The following is an 18949-nucleotide window of genomic DNA, read 5'->3' on the forward strand; positions in this document are numbered from 1 at the left end:
ACGATTATCTTGACCATTCAAGCAACATTTATTACTTCACCATATTTGAAATGGTCGTTGCTGTTGAAATGTTATTCCGATGTTAAGTTTTTCCAAATATATACTAATAAAAAATGCACCTGTCTCACTAATTTTTATCAAGCAACCTAAGAAAATAAAGGAGTTTACTTAACAGAGACATTCAGAGCTAAAGTGGATCAATCTCATGAACCACTTGATCCCCTTTAGCTTTGAATGCCTCACAGGGTTTGTTCAAAGTTTCAAGACTGGTTTTTGCTGAGTAGGTTGAACATTCCTGTTCAACCTACAGGGTGAGCTAATGGGAGATGCGAGCTAACGGAGCGCAAGCATGTCACTGTAGCAAGCCCCCTACAGCCCCAACCTTGCTACTAGCGCCTTTTCTTATTCTTTCCTTTGCCTTAAGAAAGATCTGAAAAAGAAGCAATTTGACAGGATTTGATGCAGTGTACTGATGCCCAAGGGTTTTAGTAACTTTTAGTTTGCTGCACAAAAATGTTAGATGAATTTTGTATTCTCAGACCAAGTTTTGAAGCATCATGTTTTGAAACCCTGTATGTAGGTGCCAAGCTTAAAATTTAGTCTTGTTTTGGAAATGAAACAATCTCATCTGTAAAAAACTGATGAACTGAATTTTGCTTAAAATTGAAACTTTGCTCAAGATACCAAAAAAATTGTTACAAGAAAAAAATTTAAAAATTGTTACAAGAAAAAAATTTAAAAATTGTTTAGTTTCTTTTTCCAATACCTGAATAAGAAATTAGAAGCACAGTAAGGTTTGGGACTTGAACTTTTATAACAGAAATCATACAACTTTCTTTCTACAACAAAAAATTCATTTTATAAAATTTAAACTGGATACTTTGGGCGACATCAATGATGCCTACTTCAAAAGGCTTTAGTTTCTAGTTACATAATATCAATCCAAAAAAATATTTAACTAAGCAGTTGCACTCATGACTCATAGAACAATTTGCATCGCATACTTAAAACAAATATATTAAAATATATTTTTACATTACCTGAATTACTGCATTGCAGAATTCTAGAGAATTAAGAAACATTGCAAGATCAGAAATTTCAGCTATATCTTCAGCTGTAAATCGATACCAGTCTTCAGCAACACTGGGCAGTTTTCTAGGGAGCAGTGAGTATAAGCCACTGAGTCCTGTTGCTAACACCTAAGGTGAACATCATGAAATTGAACAACATAGTATTTTTTAAGTTTTTGTGTTTTTTGAGAGAACACATTTCATGAGAATACATTTTAAGCAAATATTTAGAAAAGTTCACAGCTTCTTAGCACAAATAAATTTAAAACAAAAAATTAAAAACCACCACTGATTAGTCTATACAATAAGCTTCTCAACTGATAAATGAACTGATTTTCAAATAGCTTTATCTTTGTAGGATTTTAATTAATACAAACATTAAGCACCAAATTAACATTATTTAGTAATTTTTTTACTGAAAACTTATTTGCACATTTAAAATACTGGTACCAATCGAAAGAACGAATTTTTATGCATATGATTGAATTTGTTTTAAACTTCCAAACTATACAGAACTGAAATTATAACTTTTTTTAGTAAAGCCTTTCACACTTCATATGCAGCAAGTTCATTGTTGGTTGCCAATCAGAGAAAGCTCAATAACTTAAAATTTGTCTCTGTTGCCATTTTCTACCTCTTAAAAAATGAAATACTTTTCATTGATTTTATTATAAAAGCTAAGTTTTTGAAAGAATTTTCAATTTCCCTTCTGGATTCAGCTTTTACGATCAGCTAAAAACTTGGATAGGTGTAATTATCTGTTTTTCCCCTTCTTTATCTTTCAGTTATCTAGAATTTTTTTTAAACATTCAAAATTTAAAATTTCTCTCCGAAAAGATTTTTGTTAATATAAGAGGTGGCCCTTGGGGATTGTGTTTTAAAAATAAATTAAAAATTACTTCTAGAACCAATTTATTAGAAAAGTCATGATACATAAAAAGTAGCAACTACACTTGAAGTATTAATAAGTTACATGGATACTCTAACTGAAGATTTTATTAATCAGGTCCATTGCAGGAAATCTGTTTTTCAGTTAGTACAAGTCTGACAGAAAAGCTTTTCTTTTTTAAACTCAATTTGCAACAATTAAATTTCTGTAAAAATGAAATAAAAGTCTGAAATTTTCTCAAGAAATTTTCTCTCAAGTTACAGCTTTAAAAAATTGAAAGCACACGATTTGATTAAAATCGATTAAACATTAAAGGGAAAGAAATTAATCCCTTTTTTTTAAAGTGGGACTTTCAAGTAATCTCATGAGGGGGGGGGGGGAATTGAAATAAATAAATAAATAAAGCCGGAGTTGGACGTTTCAAAATCCAGGAGTCAGAGTCAGCCAGTTTCCTTTGGACTCCGCAGCCCTGGTTGTAAAGGACAAAAGAGTTCAGATCTAAACGGGTACCAAGTTCCATAGTAGTTCCTCATAGATGTTGGATTTTCCAATGATCTTCAATTCATTTAGAAAACTTCCTGTTTTTTTTATCTTTCTTTGATATTAAAATTTTAATTGTTTTCAAAACATTTATCTACTCCAATTATAAAGTAACTTGCCAAGTTTTAAATCCAATATCAAAGAAAGTAAAAAAAAAAAATGTTTTCTAAATGAATTGAAGAATATAGAAAAAATCCAGCATCTATGAAGAACTGCTATGGAACTTGGTACCCGTTTAGATAGATCTGAACTCTTTGTCAGTGACAACACCTACCCCGATTCTCATTTCAACCAAACTTGCCTCCTTTTCCACATTTGTCCTTTGCTGGGATATCATTAATTTTTGAAAAGCTAAATCAAAGGTTATGTTGGAATTTAGACAATTAAATGTAAAAGCATGTTCAAATATATGACTCCCTTTTTTTCCTGCTTTTACGGTGCACTGATTTCTTGTTATTAGTAGTTTCGAAGATATTTCTTTGACTGGGGACTTGGGGCAATCGCCAATTTAGGGCAATAATCGTCTGTTTCGGCCACTATCGGTATGGCCGAAGTCCTTTAGCTCTTAGGTTTTTAGCATCCACAAATTTGATGACAAAAATTGGGAAAATTGCTAAGACTCATAGTTTGCAAAATTTTTCTGCAATTTCTATATTGCCCGGGGGATTCATCATAATGTAGATCATAAAATATACATTTTTTTTTTCTTTCTTTATTCCTTTGAAATTATATTTACATCACCAATGTCTAGTGATGTAAAATACCCGGGTATTTATTTTTAGGGATAAATACCCAAGGTATATACCCGGGTAAATACCCAAAATAGGTATTTACCCAGGTACTTATTTCAAAAATTTATATTCAACTAAAATACTTTTCTGTATGTATTCCACTATGTATATATATAACCAACCATATACAAAACAATAAATTTTTGCCCAAAAATTGTATTTTGATCACATATTTAAAGAATTATTGTGTGTATTGTATGTCCCTGCATGACATGAGCACTTCAAATTCACAAAGCCACTTCTATTATATAATACTGGTTCCACGTAATCTTCTCCACCATAACAAAGGATTCATACTTTCTAATCCTTCCCACACTATTTTCCTTCCCCATATCCCAGTCTTTTCCCTATAATGAACAAGTTCAGTCTTCAGTTGAACACTATCTAATTTCATATGCTTCCCAACTTGATAGATAAACGTTAAACCATCGAGCAGATCAGGTGGTTTCAAATCCTCGTCTTGCATCATTGGATCCAAAATATCTGTAGCAAGATAAATTGGACCAATGCCAAATTCTTTCCTTTCTTTAAACTTATTCAAAATTTCTCTTTCTTCATTTTTTTGCAAAGGGGACATGGGTTCCAGTAATATAATCTCTAATTCGTTGAACTGCCATTGACTAAATGTATTTGCGGATCATTTGACTCCAGAGATAAAGTCAACTTCACCATTGATTCTAAAATATGAACCATTTTATCAATACGAAGCCAAAATACTTCATCATCTAGGAGCCTTTTCTTAAATTCACTGGACAACTGGTATTCACTGACTGCTAGAGTTTGAAGTACAAATTTGTTAGCTTTTAAACTTTGGAAACAGTACAAATAACTGCCTCATCTAGTTTTTCACTGGAAGTTTTAAAGAAGGAGCAGATATCGCCACCTCTTGATTTTGAATTTTGACGAACATTGCTTGTAATACACGGCTTCGTTTTATCGTTTTCACAATTTCAATTGTATGCCACAGAAAACTTTGAAGTGATTTCATTGCGAATTTTTTTGTGCTTATAAATGTGAAAATGGTTTCTATATTTGCCACATTATCACTTAAACAGCAATAAAATAAATAACATCATAGTCTTAATAACTTCTCAGATTATCCTTCCAAACATCCCTCATGCTTCTTCTTTTTTTTTCCCCCCATTTTGGATATGACTAATCTAGATTGTGACTTTGAAATCCTGAAGTTCATCATTGACTAGCTTATACTTCTCCAATTATGACATTGTAAAGAAAGATTCTTCGGTTCACAATATGTTTCTTTCATAATTTCATCAAGTCTTTCAACAAAAAATATTATAAACTGTGTAATACATATGTATGTATCAGTTTTACCAATTATTTCATATTTAGATTTAACAAAAAAATCCCATTTACTTTTTGCATCTTTTTGTAAAATACCCTGTTTTTGGGTGTTTACCCAGGCCTTGGGTAAATGCCCGGATAAATACCCAAAAAATATTTATCTACCCGCTGGGTATTTACCCGATCCACATCACTACCAATGTCTGAAGCCTACCTTTTACCTCAAAGAAGGAGTTGAATGTTTTAACTCTTTTGTTGAATTCTTAAACCACCACAAGATAGTGAATTCAAGCTGTAGAAGGTGCATTAAATTATTTGATGGATCATTTTTCATTTCAGTAAAACTTTCAGTATTGTTTAAAGCCCGATTCTGTATAAAAGTTAAGCACTTTATTTTAACTTCAACAATCTTGTATTGGCAACGTTTGAAAAGTGGTGCTTTGTTGTTTTGATTTATTTGGCGAAACATTTTGAAAATGTGCCGTGAAGTGATTGCACCGTAATGCTCATAAAAAACAGCGTAGTTTTTTGCAATATTAATGTAGTTTTCTGACTTTTCAGATTTTTTCCTTTACATATGCATGAAAATCTATCTTTGTGCCAAATTTCAAGCATGTGAGGTACTTAGAAATGAGTAAACATTTTGATGAAAGCCAGTCAGTGTAAAAAAAAAAACAACTTTTAGACATTAATAATTCTATTACTATAGGAGTTCATGAAATTTAGGATTATAGGTCTTCTATGCAGCTCTATTAGAGATAGAAAATTTCAAGAATGTAGATCTAATAGTTTTTGTGAAATGAGGGGATTGAAAGTAGTATGAAATGGTTCGTGTAAGTTACACATAGGCAGATGCGTCGCCAGTTTTTAGACATTCCTGATTTATGAACATCCGACACACTGTCAGGTGTCTAAATCAGCTGGTGTTATTTATCATACTTCTATGGAACAAAATACTTGCATGCATTTCTAACAAGTATGAAAGTACTTTTTAGCTGAAAAATGTCTGCTGCTCTAACACCTTAAATGAAAGGTAAAAATTTTCACAAACAAAAAAAAAAATATATATCTTACTGGACAAAAGTTGGAATGTTCCGCAATATAGACACCAATGCTCTCATTTCTCCGAGATAATGCCATGCATAACAATAAAGCATCTCTAGCTTGTTGACCAATTGCACCTTCTCGATGAACAAAAGGAATCAAAAGTGAAAATATGAGAAACCTAAAAGAGTTTCATTTTTCAAAAGTTAGATTAATAAACAGAATTTCAGTCATTCATGAACAGTTAATGAGATATGAAAATTACAACATAGTAAAATATACAGACAAGTAAAATATAAAAACCTTAAAAATATCTGTAACACTTTTTACAACAATATGATTCATAATTATTTCTGAACAAAATTCTTGATACCTTGTGATACAAAAACCATTTAAACTTTGCTGAAATTACCCTCTTAAAAATAAATATTAGATACAAAAATATTGACAACCTGATTATGACATCCTACATCACGACTAAATATTTTCGCACATAGTTCTGCTTTAGCCCAGGTTTACAAAAGGTGATAACTTACTTCTAATTAACAATATTGTTGAGGAAAAAATGAAAGTATGGTATGTACATACTGTAATAATGCACAGAATCTGTAAGTATGCTTAACATGTGTTACCTTTCATTTAATTAATATATTGTTCTTTCACTTTAATCGATTTTCAAGATACAGGGGTCATAGTGGATTCAAGTAAAATTTTCTGAAGACAGTGAAATTTTCTGAAACTATGATGAAGCTTGACCCCCCCCCCCCCCCCCCTCCAATCCACTTCCAGTAAAAACTCTTCAAATATGCATACAAAAATCATTGGAAAAAAAAAACTTTCAAAAGTCTTTTTATTTTACTTTTTTAATGATTTAGAATGTGTTATCAGCCCAAAATTTTCAGGAACAGCAACCCAATATTTCCAGAACTTCCGGATCAAAACACCCGAGTAATTAAATTAGACATATATTTGGAAAAAATCCAGTTATTCAAATTTTTGACTATCGAAATGGGACTGGTCCCAACTGATTTGATAATTGGAGTTTTACTGTAGCTTATTTTTATATTTTTATCAATCCCTAATTTAAAAAATTTAACTTAAATTCAAAAATCATAACTGCATAGAAGAACAAATTTTAAGCAATGCAATATTGATTCTCTTAAAGAATCATTTCTATCAATAAAGTTAGGGAAGGGGGGGGGGGGGGAGAAATCAGGGTGAGATGCGTAAGAAACTGTACCAAGATAACAAGAATAACTTTATAAAAATCGAAGTTTCACTACACTGAACTGAGAGGCATCACAAATGAACATGCCACAAGAAAAAAAATGCATCCTACTGATTCTGATAATTTTAATAAATTAATTTTACAAAGGGCATTTTTAGTCTTCACAAATATTTAAAAACAATAATAATAATAAAAATAATGCAGAGTTTTACTTTGACACATGCTTTTCAATTCACTTTCAGAAGTACTTAAGTTGAAAGCAAGATATGCAAGGACTACTCAAGATTAATGCAAGGCTCTATCAGTTAAGAGCAGAGCAAAAAGGTAACAAAGTACAGCAAATACGAATGTAAGTCAATTGTCAATACCAAAATACTAGTTACCATTTCATTTAAAAAACATGCAAGTAAAATGCAACATGAACAGTAAGTAACTATACATGCTAAATATTAAACAGCAGTTTTTGAAAGAAAAACATTCAATGTTCCAGAAACTAATTTCATGGTCACTATAGGAAAACTTTTTCAAACCAAAATAATGAACTAATAAAGGGGAATAACGAAATAAAACAAACCCATGCAGCCAACATACATGTCTCGTTTTTCTGACCTTGTAGATCCATGGTCAGAGCTTGCTCCAAAAAATACTTGCAACAGGTCAGGAAACTGCGTAAGACAGACACACAAAGTGTTTAACAATATGATGAGCCTTTTCTCAACGTCAATATGAGCACATTCACCACATGAGACCAGCAGTCGCAGAAGGGGACGAACAATTGGTTTGTGGAACAAGAGGTCTTGATGACAGTTGGTGACTAAGATCTGCAAAACCAAATCAAGAAATAATGATCTTAAATTAAAAGGATGTTCATATCATACTAAATACTAATACTCAGACTGCTAATTATTTCAAACACACCAATGAAGTATCTTATGTCACAAAAAATATTTAATTTTAAAAATAAATCTTCCAAGTATATTTGGCATAATTATACTTTATGAATAAGCAACATTATAAAAAAAAAACTGGAAAGGCTTTTAAAACGATTGTTAATCATTCTCTTAAGCATGGGCGCCCATACACAAAATTTTAAGAGGGGGGGGGGGTTCAGATATTTTCCGCATGGAAACCGATTTCAGTACAGATTAGAGACATTAAAATTTGACATTTTTAATAAAGTATTCATCAATGGTTGGAAAAGAAATGGTTTTTACATTTTTGCAAAGAAAAAAGTACTAAAAGCAAGGAAGTTCTCAATTCTAGGTGGGGGGTAGCTTGAGCCTCCCCCCCCCCCCCCCATATAGGCACCCTTGCTCTTAAGGATTCGGGGATAAATTAACTCTTTTGCAACTAGCATGTCCATCTTAATATGGGGCCGGCAATCAAAGTATTTTTTTTTTAATTTTAAATTTAGTATTAGTTCCTATCATTATGGTTAAATTCTGATTATAAACAAAGTCATTCAGAAATTCTATGATTTACCTCATAAAATTTGAGTTGCTCTTGCTTTAAAATATCTACATATTCTCCACTTCGCATAGACCATGACAACAATTTATCCAAACATCCTTCTTTTAATAAATAGTTGAGTAAAGGACCAGTGGGTTCAGGTTCAGTTTGAGGATTTCCGTTCTTAATACAAACATTAGAGTGTTGTGCTTCTTCTAAAAGAAGGGTTATCATTTTTTCCAGATGGTGAATGACGCTGCTCACATCATCATTCGTTATGGAACACTGTTGCCAAGATCTTAAAAAGAAGAAAATTATAAAAAATAGATTTCAAGAAAAAATCGATTAAAAAAGGTAATTAAAAGCATATACCATTTTTGATACATAAAAAAATCTGTTGTAGTGCATAAAATGGACCTGAAAACTCAAATTTTTAGTTAATTGCCAGAGGCGGTTATAGTTTAGCAGCAACTTTTTTATTAGTAGTAATTAGAGATGGAACAAAGCTTCAGCCAGGCCGAATCATGAGCTCTGATTTTGACTGAAACAATTTATGTTGCGAATTTTACAATTGTTATTATATAAGATATTGTCCTTTAAATTCAAAATTCTACCTTATGATAAATCATAAGAGAAATATATATTTAATTTTAAAATTTGCGTATTGAACCTTTGTAGCCGAAATTCAATCAACAATCAATAAATCGTTTACTAGCAATGTATTCTATTCAAATTAAATTTGCTGGACTTAAGCCCAAACCTTGCATACTAGCAGATCAGAGTGGAACTCGTAGCTTGCAATGCATCAGGCACAAAAATATGAAGATACCTGGTGATTGAGAATTTGATTAATTAATACAAGTAGCTTAACAACATAGAGTAATTCTACTTTCAAACTTCACCCTAATTTATCAAAACAATATGACAAATGAAAAAAACACTTAATTTCAGAAAACTATTATTAAATGAAATACCACCCTTCCCCCACAATCACACAGAGCTCCAAACAAGGAAACACTCTTGCAATCAATTACTTGACACTATCCAACTCAAATAGAATTAATTTCATGTCTTGAATAAATGTCTTTCTCTACTTAAAACATGCTGTATTATGTTATGATAGTGCTTTAGATATAACAATTTTCCAAAAACATTTTGAAGAATATTAAGGTGCCACATTTTGAGGATTTAAAATTATAATTTAAATTTAGTGAAAATATATTATTTTCAGACCTAATCATGTTGCATATCATTGAAAACTTCAGTAAAAAGGCTGTCAAATGGCACCTGCTTCAGCCTCTATCTTAATTAGAAAATATTCTACGTCATTATGAAAATTGAGTCATGTGGTTTGACCCATGTTTGGTACTTTTCTTCAAAACGGCTTCGTATTTTTCAAAAATAATTTACATTTTTCTATACCCTTATAAACACTACTGCTGTACCAAATTTTATCAAAATCTGGGTGGGTGAGGTAAAATCAGTGCGTTGATTTGACACGGAGGAATATCAGGGACTTAATTCCAAGATAAAAGTTTTTCAACCATTTATTTTCTTAGTATCAATGTTTTTGGACAATAAAACCTAATTTTGCCTTTTTGTATTAAGATATATCAGACATTGGAAACTGGTGCTGATTTTCCACCTTTGTTTAATTTAATAAATTGAATCACATGTTCTGTAACATAAAAATAAAATACAAACCCATTTTTTTCTATCACACTATACGCTTGCTGCCAATGAGTTTGAAATACTTCTAAGCCAGCCCCCTCAGGCAACTTAAAAGAATACTTCCTCCTCAGACTGGAGCGAAGAGGGCTGTCTCTTTTGAACATCCAACTCATCCTGTTTCAAGGTCCAATTTACATCAGCGTATCGCCTTGTTCTGTGTTTTCATTGTCAAAAGAAGCATAGATAACTGATGCATGACCACCTTAAATAAATAAATAAAGTTTATCTTTTTTTAAAGAAGATAGGCACATTAAATTTAAAATCTTTGTTACCCAAAAAGCGCTGATATGAGAAAAATAATCTTTTACTGATCTTTAAACTACCTATGTTACAAATATTAGCACTTTTCCATTTGGATATTAGAGATGAGTTCGGGCTCATTTTTGAGAGCCCGAACCCACCCGAGCCCGAAAATTTGTAACCGAGCCCGAGTGATATTGTCTCGGACCAAAATCCGAGCCCGCCCGAGCCCGAAGGAAACTTTCTTGTATCAAAAACCAAGCCTTCTACAGTCTGACATGATCTCTCTGTTAATGAAAAATGTTACGTCAAATGTTCTTCATTAATAGAGAGAAGTTTCTAAATTTTCTTAAAATGCTCCACTTCAAATGCATTACTGTAGGACATATTGCAATAGTAATCGCAAAAAAATACTAAATAAGCATTAATTAATTTATTTATTTGGTTTTTTTTTTGGGGGGGGAGGGGTAAATTTGACATCGATTGAACTGATTTAAATGTTCCTTTCATTTTCTCAAAGTAGGAAAATGTTTATTTGCTTTGAATTTGTATGGAGATTGGCGATTGAATATCTGCACTTGAGCCTGCTTCGGGCCCGGGCTGAGCTCGTCTTATCTCTATTGGATATACCACTTGGATTGGGGATAAGCTTACTTTCTTGGCAAAAATTGGAAAGTTACTGTTACATTGTTCCCATGTTTGCTTCTTTTTTTTTTAATTTTGCATTTAAGTGGAACTTTAAACATTTATCTTTGACTTGATGCATCTATTTAGCTGATTATTTTACGTGCTAATGGAGCATTTAAAAATGATTTTGCAAATTATTTTAATAAGATTTTGCAAGTTATTTCAAAGCTTGTTTTTTTTTATTTGGCAGATTATTTAATTTGGAATGGCTTCAATTATTTAGAGGAATATTTCTCATTTTAATGGAACTTTTATTCTTCCTTTGTTAAAAATCCTTTAAAGAGACAAAAAAAAAGTGTTCAAATTAAGTATTTTCTATAAAAGTTTAACCAACCCTAGCAACAACAAATAAAAAAATCTTCAAGATTAAACATGCACCACGATCTAAGTGGAGATGGAGCATGTTGGTTCGCTTTGCTACTTCTTATAAATTTTATTTCATCAAAAAATATAATGAGCAGTTCTATTTCTAACAGCTTTATATTGAGTATATGTTAAGGTTCAACCCCTCCCCCCCCCCCCTCTGCTCTTCTCCAGAAAAAAGGCAGCAGTACTATTGAAAAATTTTTAGGGTCTAGCAAGTTCATTTTATCCTAAAATATAGGCATATTACCATGAAAAGTTTTATTTTTAGGTTGAATTTTTTTTCTGAGCAAGTATGGAATAAAATAATGAACACTTTAGGAATTTTAGGAGAAAGCTTCAAATTTTAGGAATTTTAGGACAACTTTTAAATTTTAGGTATTTTATGACAATTCCTACCCCTAGATGTATAAATTATTTTTCCTTGCTATTCAACTTCAACTACAAGGTTTTAAAGTGGAAATTTTTTTTAAGAAAAGTTGCAAAACGCAGGGAGTTTTGGTGAGAAACAGAGGACATCTTTCAGTCTTTCACGGTCCCTCTGTAGAAGGAGGATGTGCCGTATGCAGAAGGTGAAGTCATGTAGTGCCTGCCATTTCTAGCTAAATCTTTAAATTTGGAGACTTTTCTTTAAAATTTGGCTGATTTTAAAACTTCATACTTTGATAACTGGAGAGGTGGGCAAACATTCCATGCAAGCTATTGCAGAGTATTTTGTCCAAATATCGAGTCTGCAACATGTTTTTTTTTTTGCCATAACTACTTAACTTTCCGTTTAATTAGCACATTTCAGTTTGTATGTCAGTATGACTAACTCAAAATCAAGTTTTGTGCTGATCAAACTGTTAATTAAATAGTTACATGGCAAAAAAAAGTGTCATGTTGCAGCAAGGACAGATCTAGAAATATTTCAAGGAGGGGCGGTTGGTTTTTTAACTTATCTTTTACAAAGTATACAATTATGCATGCTTCGGATGGGGGGAGGGGGGGGGAGGCTGAGATAGCATTTTTATATAAAACTACTAAAATATAGAGATTTTACCAAAGAGGTCTTCAAACCTCTTCCTTTTCTTTTCTGTTGAAAGAGGCATTCTAAAATTACATTTCAGAACTTCAATTTCGTGATAATTCAGGGGGAATGTTTCGAAACTCCCTGCTCCTAACATTCTCAAAGGCCGTCTAAAATTGCGTTTTTTGAGACTTCAGTTTCGCGAAACTATCGGAGAAAAGTTACAGGGCCCATTCCTCCCCCCGAACTCTACCTAAAGATATCTGCAGTCACATTTTTAAGACTTAAATTTTAAGAAACGTCCCAGTGAGGACCTTTAAACGCCTCCTCCTAACACCGCTGAAAATCATCTAAAATTCCCGTTTGAAACTTCAATTCTAAAAAGTTTCCAGCAAGGAGATTTGAATCCCATTCCTTTCCTTAATGTCATCAAAAAGGGCCTTGGTTTTAAAGCTTCTAATTTGGAAAAATTGCCTTTGCAGAGTCTCTCAAGGGGGGCAACCACCCTTCCTTGCATCCATTCTTGTGTTGCAGACTTTAAATTTGGACAAAATAGTATAAAATTGGCCATGCAACAAAAAAGGTTTTACTCTGCTTTTTTGACTGTGACCTATTTTATTTATTTCAACTTGCAGATGCTGGCATTTGCTTAAAAATAAATCAATTTTTATTAAATCAGTTGACACAAGGACGGATTGTATGACATGATGTATATAAACAGAAACACATTTCATAAAAAGAACACTATAAAAGTACAAAACTTATTTTTAAAAAAACTTGCAAACGTTACAGCATTTTCAAAGTTCCAAAAATCATCAACATGAATATTGTAGTTTAACATGCAAAAAAAAAAGATGATTTTTTAAAAATTATGTTTATAATTGATGAACACGGCGGAATGCAAGTATTGAAGGGGGTAGGTTATAATTCCTGCAAGGAGCATCAAAAGATTTACGAACTGCTAGAAAATTGGCACCAAAAACTAGTTATTTCAAAGTAAATTTCAGTAATTTTGGATCAAGAGTGAAAAACACTAATATGGTATTATGTTTCATTAAATAAATTTATGTTTTAAAGAAAATTTTAACTGCAATTGGATTGAAACATTAATAGGCCAAAATTTATCAATCTTCTGAATAAGAATATCGAATTTTGGGAAATATTAAAGAAAAATACCGTACACATCAAATAGTAAACAATTAACACCTGAACATTTTAGACCTTTAACAAATACAACTAAAGGTGGGAGGACGTATGAAATAAATGCAGCTATTAAAATATAATATTTAAATACATTTTATGTAAAAAAAAACATCGGTTACAACTTCGTATTGCAGCTGTTAAAGCAATATTTCAAGAGTTAATTGAAACGTCCAAAAAGTAAATAAAAACACCTACTAACCTGAACCCTAAATTGGTCGCCATGAGTAATCTACTCTCGACGAAGAGGGAATTCAATATACTAGATTATTGTTTTATTTGTTGATACTATATTGTCGTTAGCACTAACTTGGCACTTTTTATTGCTTTCACTAATAATGCAGTATACATAAGTATAATTGATATTAAAAACTTGAGTTATTTTTTCAATAATGTGCAATATTTATTCCGCCACAGGTGGTCGAGAGTAAACATGGTGTCGGTTTGTATCCGATTGTGTTAGGAGAGGTTTGTGTATGCTTAAAATCAAGCAATTTTAATAGATGAAAATCTCATAGTGTCTTTCAATGTCAACTTCTGCAGTTTAATGTTGACACCTGATACCTGGATTATGTTTTATTAGCTTTTTCAGTAGTTCCTATTGTATTCGTAACATTGTCAAACAGTTGCAAAATTAAATCCAGCTTTAAATTGAATTTGATATTTATGAATTTTGAGCTATGTTTTTCAGCAATCAAGTTATGGATAGTATAAATTTAAACACTGCCTCAAGCACTGCTTACATTTGGGTATGATTTTAAGACTATTATATTCTTATTATCTTATTTTTCATGACCTCTTTTGCATACACGAAAACAAATATGCGGTGTATTTTTTGTTAAAATAATAACTTTTTATGATCAACTTTTTTCCTCTCTTGGTGTACAATAATTTTTCACTCATCTTGCATAATTGCCTGCTAATATTCCCATTTTAGACGTCAGTGTTATCCAACCAACAGTATTAGTAAACAACTTGGATTTCTATGTTCTAGCGGTAGCGGTGTCTGCTATTATTACTTTATTTTTTGTCATTAATGTTTTTCTTATGTATGCTTTCAGAATTGCGTATTATTCTTTAAATAATATATTTTTTAATCAAAGCATCAAATCCGTGAAAGCCTCGGTAATTCTCATTAAAAAACCTTGATATTTATATTGTTGTTTATATTTTAAGTTGTGACTTTAGTTGTTTTTACTTATCTTCATGATAATAATGCATAAAAAGGCATCGTTATTATTCCAACCATACAATTGAGCATTTTGTCCTATTTCGTGGGATATTATCATTGCTGTATTCTTCGATTTCCTGACTACATTCAGTTGTAAAATTCCAAACTCCTGACTGTTTCCTTTGTTACCTACTCTGATAATGAGCAAACCATGTATTCTCCAACAATCAGTCACTGTATGTTTAAAAATTGCATGTTTGATTATTATTGATTTGTTTACTAGTTCAATGAACCTGTCTTACAATCTTAGTTTTCCTCAAAATAACATTGACTCATCTACTTTTAAAGCTAGATTATCCACCTGTTTTGTTTTTTCCAGTTGTTGGTTATACAAATTTTAAAATAATCATAAGAATAATCTGTAAGAAAAGCTGGAGAAAGGGCATTGTCTTGTCTTTTTTCCACCTTGAAAAATAAATTAAATTTAAAAAAGAAAAATGACCCGAAAATATTGTCCTGGAAAAATTATGTTGTTCACTTACATTTAATAGGTAAATTGAAAGTTCAATATTATACTGGCAGAAATGATCAATACATTTTATTGATTTAAGGAACATCTTTATCCAAAATATCACTACACATGTGTTTAAACATAACAGTAATGAAATACTTTAAACAAAAAAAGAAGAATATGATAAGTTTATATTTTGAAGCTTAATTTAATGAAATTAGAAACACATTTTGTCCTTTACAAAGGAAAGCAAATTGGACAACCCATGGAAAACCATGTGAAAAAGAGAACTTGTTCTTTCTTGTAGTCAATGAGTTAATTTAGAAAAGGATGGAAAACACACTTAACCTGGGAGATTTTTGAGTTGAAAACTTTTTGTTTCTAGTTATTCTAGTTTTCTTGTATATAAGCAAAAGTGTGTTTTAAAAAACAGTAATTTAAAACTGAAAGTTATTATTTATTTTTTACTGTTGCATAAATTATATGTTTCATTAATATTTTTTTCTCTATGTTATTAATGTTTTAGTATATTTCGGAAATAGAAATGTGTTCTTTTTTTAGAAAAAGGTCAGAAAACTGCAGGTTCTAATGGCGCTGATAACAACATCCAAAAAGCTGCTAAGAGTCTCCCCCCCCCCCCCCAAGAGTGTGAGTCCTACTTCCAGAAAAAAAAGGGAGAGCAAGCCCCTCTCCAAAACAAAACACCCTAAAACTTTTTATGCCACCAGTTTGAACCTTAGCCTTTACTCCTGCATAGGCTTTCTGTGCCATTAGACCCTGATCTTTGACCTTTCCTTTTAGTTTGTTAGGCTTCAGCAATTGTTTGCAGAAAGATCTGACTGGCCCTTAGAGATTTTGCTTGTCCACGTTTAAAATATTTCCGTACTAAAAAGGAAAAAAAAAGTACCATCACAATAATACCTAATAATATCCTATATGACATCTTTTATAGAAGATTCTGTAATCATTTTTTCTAGTTTTCTATGGATTTTCAGCAATGTTTATTATTGGTCCAAGAGTCGAAAGTTTTTCCTTAATTTTTTGTAAAATATAAAAAAAAGGCTGAGGAATCTTCACTTAATTGTAAAAAAAATCTTGTTTTGAATGATCGAGAGATGCAAGGGTTTTTTATTATTTTTTTAATATTGCAAGACAGAAAGAAAAAAAGACAAAAAAAAAAAACTTCACAAGTCTGGGAAATTTTTCAAAAGCTTTTGCTGGTCCGTAAATCAAGGTTGGGAAAACTGATAGATGGTTCAAATATTGACTGTAAAACGTGGCCCTAAAGTTTCCGGGATCCCAATTTCAAATGTAACAAATTTGTATAATATTTGATCTGCGATTACTGATTAGATGCTAACTCTAGAGTGATAAAAATGTGTTCTATTAAATTATATAAAACTGAACTTTTCACAGCATTTTCAGTTCAATAAACTTTTTTATTTTATTTTCATGTGTAGAATGAATAATTCTTCCTCTACCATGGTAGAGTTGGGTAAAGACACTGAAAAATGTGACAAAAGTGTAAAATGTTTCACTATGGATGAAGCATTTTTGAATGATCTTCTTGAATGCTCAGTATGTTTGGAACAGTTAGATAGCAGCAGCAAAGTTCTACCCTGTCAACATACGTTTTGCAAGCGATGCCTACAGGAAATTCTCAACTCTCACAAAGAACTGAGATGCCCAGAGTGCAGAATTCTGGTAGATGTGAAAATTGAAGAACTGCCTTGTAATATTTTACTTGTGCGACTTCTTGAAGGCATAAAAAATAATGTGCGGCCAAAAAGAGTTGGAAGCAGTACTGATGTTATTTCTCGTAATGCAGAGTCCTCATCTGGTCAGCAACAAATACCACCTCACCCACAGTTGCCTCAACCTTTGGGGAACTTGCCTCGCACTCCTAGTGCAACTGATTTAAGAATGGTGCCAAAACAGGTAATATGTTTGTTCCTACATGATTATTAATACATTATTTAAAGGAAAAATAATATTTGTGCTATTCTGAACTAGTGATGTGGATCTGGTAAATACCCAGCGGGTAGGTAAATATTTTTTGGATATTTACCCAAGGCCTGGGTAAATACCTGGCCTAGTAATAATAGGCCTGGGTACAATATTTACCCAAGGCCTGGGTAAATACCCAAAAACTGGGTATTTTACAAAAAAATGCAAAAAGTGAATGGGAATTTTTTTTAAGAATCTGAATATGAAATAATTGGTAAAACTGATACATACATATGAATTACACAGTTCATAATATTTTTTATTGAAAGACTTGATGAAATTATGAAAGAAACATGTCGTGTGAACCAAAGAATCTTTCTTTTCAATGTCATAATTGGAGAAGATGTTTGCCCTTTTTTGTAAGCAGTTAAGCTTTTTACTTTTTGTAGAATGGCTTTTTATATCTGAAATTTGGCTATCAACATAGATTAGGCATAGCCAATACATTTAATGTGAATACCATATTAAATTGCTAAGTTGTTTCACGCAATAATTCTTTAAATATGTGATCAAAATACAATTTTTTGGGCAAAAATTTATTGTTTTGTACATTATACAAGGTGTATTCTGAAAGTAATGCAATGGTTTTTTTTGGCTGCTTTTATTGTTCGAAGTATAATCGAACTACTTGGTTTCGATGAGGGGGGCCCTAAGTTTTTCCGGAAAACCAGTCTCAGGGTTCTTCGAGCTGTGGAAATGGCTGGATGTAAGACCTCTGCGCATCGACTGTGTCACGGGAACAATGGTACGCCATTAAGTTTTGTAGCTTAACCAACAAAATCTCTTAAGGAGACTAACAAAATAATTCTTGAGGCTTATGGGTTCTCTTCTATGTCCTGTTAACAAGTTTTGACATGGTTAAAGACCCTTGAAGAGGGCCGAGAAGAGATTCAAGATGAACAACGCTCTGGGCAGCCATCAACCAGCAAAACCGACAACAATGTGACTCGTGTTCCTCACATGTTGGACTTTGACCCTTAATTGACTATCAAGATGGTTGCAAATGAACTGAACATGTCGTCTACTACTGTGTTTCGCTTTACTCAAGATTTAGCCATAAGAAAAGTGTGAAGCAAGTTCGTGCCGAAGCACCTTGCCATAACGCGCTATGAATCCCCGAGTTCCTGGCTAAACACCAGGTGAAAACGCTGTCCCAGCCCCCTATATTCCTGACGTCGCCTCGACAGACTTTTTGTTCTCTCGGATTAAGGCAGGCCTGAAATGAACCCATTTTTCATCCCTAGAAGAGATCCAATCATCCCTGATGAAGACCTTAAAGGAGGTCCCCAAAAACGCCTTTCGGGACACTTACCAGTCATGCCAGAGATGATGGAAGAAATGTGCAGAAGCCCAAGGACATTACTTTGAAGAATTTTTAGTGTTTGTGCAAATCTGTTCAATAAATTACTTTTAAAAAAAATTGCATTACTTTTGGAATAGACCCTGTATATATACATAGTGGAATACATACAGAAAAGTATTTTAGTTGAATATAAATTTTTGAAATAAATACCAGTATAAATACCCATTTTGGGTATTTACCTTTAAAAATTAATACCTGGGGATTTTACATCACCATTCTGAACCAAAATTTCATTCTCAAGCGAAATTCCATTTTTCCAATGCTACAAATCACTATTACGTTTGTTCTTTTATTTTTTTTTTTTTTCAGCTTACAAAATTCTTTTTTTCTTTTATTTTCTAATGGGGCTGC

At 32.1% G+C, this 18949-nt stretch overlaps 2 protein-coding genes across 2 annotated transcripts in view; one reads left to right on the forward strand and one right to left on the reverse strand.

Moving 5' to 3' along the window:
- LOC129233811 (FHF complex subunit HOOK interacting protein 1B-like) overlaps window positions 1-13780 on the reverse strand; it is a 37197-nt gene extending 23417 nt beyond the window's left edge. The window contains exons 1-6 of the mRNA XM_054867786.1: window positions 13749-13780; window positions 10021-10249; window positions 8350-8614; window positions 7459-7688; window positions 5670-5820; window positions 1041-1199 (exon numbers count right to left, since the gene is read on the reverse strand). Coding sequence (XP_054723761.1) covers window positions 1041-1199; window positions 5670-5820; window positions 7459-7688; window positions 8350-8614; window positions 10021-10160 — 945 coding nt within the window. The 5' untranslated portion in view covers window positions 10161-10249; window positions 13749-13780. The remainder of the gene's footprint in view (window positions 1-1040; window positions 1200-5669; window positions 5821-7458; window positions 7689-8349; window positions 8615-10020; window positions 10250-13748) is intronic.
- A 2810-nt stretch (window positions 13781-16590) lies between these two features.
- The window catches only part of LOC129233812 (E3 ubiquitin-protein ligase SH3RF3-like), a 28748-nt gene continuing 26389 nt past the window's right edge, over window positions 16591-18949 (forward strand). Inside the window, exon 1 of the mRNA XM_054867787.1 lies at window positions 16591-17166. Coding sequence (XP_054723762.1) covers window positions 16681-17166 — 486 coding nt within the window. The 5' untranslated portion in view covers window positions 16591-16680. The remainder of the gene's footprint in view (window positions 17167-18949) is intronic.

The sequence above is a fragment of the Uloborus diversus genome, unplaced genomic scaffold, assembly GCF_026930045.1.
Source record: "Uloborus diversus isolate 005 unplaced genomic scaffold, Udiv.v.3.1 scaffold_75, whole genome shotgun sequence".
Classification (NCBI taxonomy): Eukaryota; Metazoa; Arthropoda; class Arachnida; order Araneae; family Uloboridae; genus Uloborus; species Uloborus diversus.